General features: G+C 30.6%; 1 protein-coding gene across 1 annotated transcript; it reads right to left on the bottom strand.

Annotated features, from left to right (window-relative positions):
• Positions 1-944: 944 nt before the first annotated feature.
• On the bottom strand, positions 945-2,129 carry LOC126847674 (uncharacterized). The gene is made up of 3 exons (XM_050588053.1): positions 2,048-2,129; positions 1,199-1,359; positions 945-1,133 (listed from the first exon to the last, which is right to left on the bottom strand). The coding sequence occupies exons 1-3, from the start codon at positions 2,127-2,129 to the stop codon at positions 945-947; spliced, it is 432 nt and encodes a 143-aa protein (XP_050444010.1).
• Positions 2,130-7,878: the final 5,749 nt, after the last annotated feature.

The raw sequence follows: 7,878 nt of genomic DNA, 5'->3' as shown, positions 1-7,878 counted from the left end.
ATATTACCTACAATCTACATAATATCTAATTTTATTGATATATATTTAATATGTAGGTATCTGGTATCATACATGTATATTAATGTAAGTCATGCCTTTTTCTTCTTTTTTGCTCGTTTCAAAATCATTCCATTTTGAAGAATAAACTTCCTCCGCTAGCTACCTTCATCCAACATGTATGTTTCAAGTCCCTATCGCTGTAGTCTTTGGAACTCATGTCCCATAGAAAAGGGTAGTTTTGGATTTCAATAATTAATTTTTCGGTAGAATATGACATAGTTATTTATAATTTATCATGTCAATTTTAAAATTTAAATAATTATAAATAATAATTACAAATTAAAACAAATACATTTTAAAATATAAATAAATAAATAATTTAAATGACAATCAACCGCAACCGATGATCCGCTAGTGTGATCAGCTCAATACAAAATAAAGAGTTGAGGGCTACTAGCAGAAACGCATTGGCAATGTCAACCACAACTTGTTTAAGAAAATAATTTTTTTTGAAAATTTAATGCATTTTTAAACGTAGGTAGTTATTATTGGTATCTAGCCCACAACCACCCATTTAGAAACTAAAAATAGCCCAATTGGCGAGAAACCACACAATCTGGCAACCCTGATTATCTAACGCGAGTCGTATAATGCCACACGGCATTCACTATCATTGCCTGACTGCTGTTTGAGCGTTATCGACGCGAACAATCGTATTATATTTTTTACGGCACACGTATTGTGTGATTTTGTATTATTCAGATATTCTATATACTACCAATGCATATATTATTATACAAACGAGACAATTTATTAATTCGACTTTTGAATAAGGACTCGGGTTATATATTGCATTGGCGGTTTTATTTAAAATGTTTTCTTCCAGTTTCGTGTTATATAATTAAAACTCAACGTTATTTGTTATGATTATTTCCTTAATAAAATCATAATTTTTCATTTGGAAACTCCCAGCCCAATTCCGGTTTCTCGGCTACAGCCATGTACACCATGGCACCGCGGTTAGGCAAAGGCTGGATGGCCACGTATGTCCTTTTATCCGGAGTCCAATGGCACTGATAAGGCAACGGCTTAGGCGGTGGCGGCTGTTTGTCGAACACACCTGGTTCCGGTTTCTGCGTGAAAACGTTTACTTATAATAATTACATAATATTTTTTAATTTAAAATTTTAAAACTCACACCCCACGAACAACATGCTGGCGTTTCACCAGAATCGGCGATTGCCTGTTTCATGAGTTCTAAAAAATACTTCATAAAATTATTTCGGTGTTTCAGTACGTTCAGGTCTCTACCCTGCAATGATTTGGCTCTTGATATCCACTTTTCGCATATTGCGCGTTCTGTTGGACCCAAAATCAAAAAAAGCCAATACAGTGAGGTCTTTTGCATATGGTTACTTAGGAAGTAACCATGCACTCAGACCTGTATGTTTATTGTTTGCCAAATTTTCCCTTAATAAAATAAACACTGTTTACAGATGTTTAAAAAATGTTGTCCCACACTAGAATTTTTTTTGGGCAAACTTCGGAACTAAAACTAAGAAAAAGTTTTCATGCTTTTAGGGAAAAAGGTTTATGATTTTATGGTTTGTCAACGTTTATCGGTGGTACTATGTCTAAAGAATATTAAAAATAACTGGACTATTTTCAAAAAAGCAATAGAATGCCGTGATTTTAAGTTTAAGAATATGTAATTTTGTTGTACATTTTTTAAAGTAAGTATTTTTTATTAATTTTGGTAGGGAAAAAATTAACTTTTAAAAATTCTTGGCCCTAATAAAGTATCTTTCAGGTACGATTTCTATTCTATAAAGTTGCTACACGAAGAATCGATTAAGAAGATATCGTGGGACTAGACACTAAAAAAACACATCATTGTAAAAATAATACCTTCTCGTCTCAGCATCGAAGCTAAAAATTAAGTCAACTGAAAATTAAACAATTCAGAAAAAAAAAATCTAGCTAGTATTTGATTATATATATATATAATATCAAGATTTTCTTGTGTTAGTTTAAAATAATGTATTACCATCCATGTCACGTAAAAGCGGAATCATCGTTTTGGCCACTTCCACCATCTCGGTAAAATCTGCTGCATAGTCCGTAGCCATTGCTATACGAGGATATACAAAATTATATTCTTCGAAATTTCGAAAGTTGACAGTTAGAATTATGAAATAAATCTTATTAAATTACTCGTTGTTGCTATAAACGCAAACTACATAGTATAGTTGAATACAAGCCAGTAATAAATTATCAAATTGGTTATTTATTTATTTTTCTGTGTCTGTGTAATGCATATCTGTGGCGTGATGGCAGAAGCTCATTTTCAGATGTCATTTTCGTCAATTTTTGGATTATTTATTTATTATAAATTCAACGGAAAACTATTGAAAAATTACAAGGTTACCTTAAATATAACAAATAAATAAATTAACATAACATTAATAAAAAATAAAAATATATAATGATGATAATATAGATTAGATAACTATAATTTAAAACGTTATATAAATTAATTACTTATTAATATATTCGAGATTAATGAAATATATAAATTATTAATTAAAGTTAAAGCGTTAATTTTGAAAGGCTGACATATTAAAAAAGTCAAGTGTTGTAGAAATAGTATTGGATAAAATAAGAGCTTTAGGGAGGAATGAGTATATACCAGTGTTTTATAAAACTGGATAATAAATAAATCTGTATTACGAGTATGTTTATAAGGAATACGGAAATTAATTGAAGCTAAGATCTCAGGGTAGATAACGAAACCATTTAAAATATCAAAAATGAACATTATATCAGGCATCAGCTAATTTACTATTATTATTAATTGATCTCTGTGATTAATTGTGTAAAATTAGAGTGTAATTGTTGAACGGATTGGATAATTTTTGTTTGTTGTTTAATAAATGTACGTTGTTTAACATTTTCTTCGCGCAAAACATTAATATAATAATCTTGATTAGACACACATTTTGAATTAAATTAACCAAAAAAAAAAAGGACAGTAGCTAATGTAGTTAAAGAATTCGTTAAGATAGATCGTGTGTGTCTGTGTTTCCCTATCGAACGATAAATGACATCGCTTTCACGTTGGATTTGGGAACTAGTAGTATTCATAGAATCAGCAATAGTCATACAGCGATTGTATAAAGTGTGACTTGCGTTTGGAAATAGCTGACACGTCTTAACAATGTGTTCGCTAAAATTATGATTAAAACTAGACAAATTTACATAAGTTATTAAGTTCCAGTGAGTTGTTTGAATTTTTATAGGTCCTCGATTTTCGAAAAAGACTTCCGATGACTCAGGTAGGGCCGTGTCGTTGAATATGTGTAATGACATAACTGTTGTTTCCAGAGAAAAAGAGATGCCTGGAATTTACAAGAAATCAGATAACAGAAAGTACAACAATTAATAGTTAATGGAAATGCGTCTTTCTAATTCTTTGTCGTTTAAGCGTCTTATTAGAAAATTAAACATACATTTTGTAAAAATAAGATCTGTAATTGGATCATGTGGTTTAGTGACATCTTCATGACGAGTGTCACATAGTAAAACATGTTTTTCTGATAAATTAAGTAACCGACCATTATTGATGTGAGACTATATGATATAAGTCTTACAAATTTGTTTTATTTTATCTGTTATATCGAGTAGTCTTAAATAAAATCTATGATCATTGTGTATATCATAGGCCTGTAAATTTAGAGTAATATATTGAGTTATTCCTAACATTTGAAAAATTTTATAATCTTGGCTTCCTCCCCATAAAATAATTATAGTTCACGGTTACTGTGAAGATATGATTGCAAAAAATTAGATGTAAGTTTATTGAATGGACAATTTAAACTTTCGTCAAGTTGCTCAAGAAAATTATATAATTTTTGTGTTGGTACTTGTCTACTTGCATGCCGTCTTAACCTATCTAGTTCCGCTGAGTTTTTAAATTTTATATTTATCCAATAATCGGGAAATGGTTCCTGATACCAGGACAATTTCTTGTTTATTTAGCGGCATTACCTCGAAATCTATAATTATGTATTTCAATGGTCAATAAATGACATGACATTCAGTTATAATAATAATTAAGGCTTTGATTACCAAGTTTCACATAAAACGATAAAGTCATAGTCAGATAAACATACATTTTATATTAAATTATTAAATTTATAATTTATTAAATTCCGAAAATGAAGATTTATTAACCGATTTTTTTAAAATTTTATTTAATACCAAAAGTATGTTATTAATTTAAAAACGTAATCGGAATCAAAAGATGTATAATTGGCGGAAATTGATTGAGTTGACAGAGATTTTCTAGTTCCTAGTCTGGTACACTCGCAAATAGTACATATCCATGAAACAATTCGCTTTTTAAAAACATCGTCATTTGGGCCAGCGAGAGACATACAATCAATATGGTACGGTATAGACCATTTTGAACATTACAAGGTCGGGTTCCGCTACCACACAATTGCTCTTTGAGCAATAATTGATGCTATAAAATATGGATAGTATTGAATATAATTAATATTATGTACCTATTTGGCACATGGAATCTGTTTTCAGCTATCATTTTTCTGCGTTGAAATGAAACATTTTGAATACAAGCTGATAAAACAATTATGTGCTTACACGAATTTCCTAAACTCCAATATTCTTAGCTAGTTTTATTAAGTATGTATTTATTCAGAACGATTTGTCAGTACATTTTTACCTGGAATATAATAAAATACAACAAATTATTAAATGATTAATAAATATTTAAAATTTGTGAGATGGGGTATTATTAAAAATTACTTGCCTACAATTATAACTTAAAACCATTAAATAATTAATCTCCCGATAATTCCTTCATAGTTCGCATTATTAAAATCGCGAAACTTATGTTGAAGATTAAACATAGGAACAGCTGAAGTTATAGAAAGATATAGAAAATGCTAGTTTATACTAGTGGCATGGTACAAAAGGGCCAAAAGATTGATCAACATAAACTGACTCACTACTTCAAAAAAACAAGATCGAGAAAAGAATCGTTTCTGTTAGCTGTATTATTAATTTGACCAAAGTTAAGCAAAACACACTGATCACCAATTAACCGAACCTTATCAGTAATAGATCCATTGTACTCCAAATCAGAAACACTATTAGCCCACTTTACATTAGGCAGGTTAAAATCCCTGCAGACAATTCCAATATCAAAATTATTAGAACGCTAAACTTGATCTACCGAATCTGTATGGTAACCATAGTCAACAAAATCCGTAGTTGGATGTGCTCGTAAATAAACTTCCGTTAAAAAAAAACAGAAACACCGCCACCTTAATACGTCTTACTATAAAATATTTATAATTTTCACTGTCTTTAGACATAGGGAATGTTTAGTAGGGTTTAGTGAAATAGTCGGAGGTAAAGTATATAAAAAAACAAAAATGTTTTCATAATGCGTTTGTTAAGTTTATGCATTTGTATGTCGTTACTGAATTAATTAAAAAATAGCTAGATAAGACACTTATTATATTTTATTATATTTATATCTATAATTTGTTTTTTTAGTTCATATATAGATAAACTAGCTGCCCTTGCCCCGTGTACCCGGCTTTGTCCAGGTAAATAAATACAATTGCAACATCATTATTATGACAACAGTGGGGTGTGTTTATAGTTAAAAAGATGCGAAAATGCTTATTTGTAGTTAATCAAGTAAACTGGAGAGAGCAGTTCTTCGGCATGTATGACGTCTAAGTTCGAATGCCATCCGAATAGCTAGTTATTGTACTTTTTTAAAGTTGTATGACTTTAAACTACGGTTAAACCAACTCTACGACGCGATATGTCCTATAAATATAAAAAACTCCATGTCAATCGGGTAAGTGGTTCCAGAGCCAACCCATTACATAGATTCTATTATTACATAAAATAGAAAGACATTTTCAGCGCATATATAAGTGCATGCTTATTTCGAGTATTATTCTAATATCAACCGAAACGACATGTGCTTGCTCTTTACTTGAGCATAAACTTCCAGGTTTTATCAGTGTTAGTTAAAAACAAATCACCACCGCAATTGTTCGACAAAAACAAAAACATTGTTTACTTTTCAAAATATTGTATAATTTTTACTAGGTAAACAATTTATTTTTTAAACTCTTTCGCTTCGATTTTGCCAACGTTATAGTCAAGCAAATGTATTGTTTTCGACTCAATCGCGTACCGCACTTTGGTAAGTAAATCGGCCAAGTCTTTTTGATCCTCCACTTGTTCTGTCAAGTAAACAGACTCTATGAATTCACTGGTTGACGCGTCTTTGTGTTCTTGAGCCAATTCGTTTATCTTGTAGAGTGCCTACGAATAACATTAGGTATTATTATTATTTTTTTTAATCGTATATTAATGATCATATTCTCATTTACATCGTAGTTATTTTTTTCTAGCTCCAACGCCGATTTTACAATGTGTTCAACGCCGTCCCAATCGTTTGGCGGTTTTTCCACATCGAATAGCTCGGGTTTACCACCTCTTTTTTGTAAGAACTCCAACAGACCATCGGCGTGGTTAAATTCTTCGCGATAATGTCTCAGGAAACGGTTGTGAAATCCCGTTAAAGCTACATCGTGCCTATTGAAGTAATTTGCCTGGAAAGTATAAGCATTACACAATATGATCAGTTATGTAAAATATAAGTGTATAATAGAATGATTATACTTTTGCAATGAAAATTTAGTCCCTAGAATTTTTAGTAAAAATGGTGACTAAGTGGAGTCGGTAATGTCATAGGTCGTACAAATTATTATGACTAAAAGTAATAAGAATCACTACTAGCCCCAAGCTGTTGAACATAGCCTGAAAATCAAATTGTATAACTCATCTCATTTTCCACATTCTAATAACATTTTTTTTTTGTATTTTTTTAGTTCTTCAATAATTAAATAATGTTAACTTAAATTAACATATAAATGTTCATTTTTTTTTAAAGTAATTATTTTTCAGGGTCCTAGATCATCAACTTTTTTTAGCTATTATAATATCAAAATTATTTTGGCTAAGAAGCTTATCCGTTTATCTATATGTTTTTATTTCGTATATAGTCTCTAGTGTTATATCTATAAATATTACTAAAGGTTAAGTTAAGTTAGGTTTTATCTCATATGTAACGTTATGTTTTTATTTGCATTATATAAGTATCACGTTTGTTCTTGTCTAATTTATATTTATAGTATCCTTAGAGTGTCATTTACCATAGATCGGTATACCATGCCCGCTTTATATTCTACTGAAACTTGACGATTGATTGCCTCTTCCACTACATCCGGGAACGCGATTCTTAACCAATTTTCACTTTTATCATTACATTTATCGGAAAACTTGTAGCGACCAATTACGGAGTTATTGAGAATGCGTACGGTCGAATGAGACTTTTTAAAAATATTGAACATTTTTTTTTTTTGGTACTGAATTTCAATACAATCGACGATATAAAGTAACTATTTTTAGTATAATAGTTTTGCAAACTATTGTACATCAACATTCACGTGTTGCTATACACCTCGCCGTTGTCTACGTGATTCACAACTATCATGATTAAGAACAACTGTTATATTTAGCCGTAGGTATAATAAAAAATGTAATCAATGCTAGCGTTAACCAATGAGAGGTTAGGTTTTTTCTGCAGCCTTCAAGGGTTTGGTTTCTGTCGAAGATCTCTAGACTTTAAATACAAGACCTTATACGAGCATGTAATGAAGACATGTCTAAACTAAACTCATTTTATTTCACGACTTAATGCTAAGTATTGATAAATCGTTTAATTTAGTTGCTTGCCGAAGCCGAGTTGGTGACAACCTGCACCAC

The sequence above is a fragment of the Adelges cooleyi genome, unplaced genomic scaffold (assembly GCF_023614345.1).
Source record: "Adelges cooleyi isolate 19-005CV unplaced genomic scaffold, UGA_ACOO_1.1 ACOO_flye_CR_arks_rails_tigmint_CR_PRNA_115, whole genome shotgun sequence".
Lineage (NCBI taxonomy): Eukaryota > Metazoa > Arthropoda > Insecta > Hemiptera > Adelgidae > Adelges > Adelges cooleyi.
Note: the sequence above shows the minus strand (reverse complement) of the source record. Positions and strands in the feature narration are given on the sequence as shown.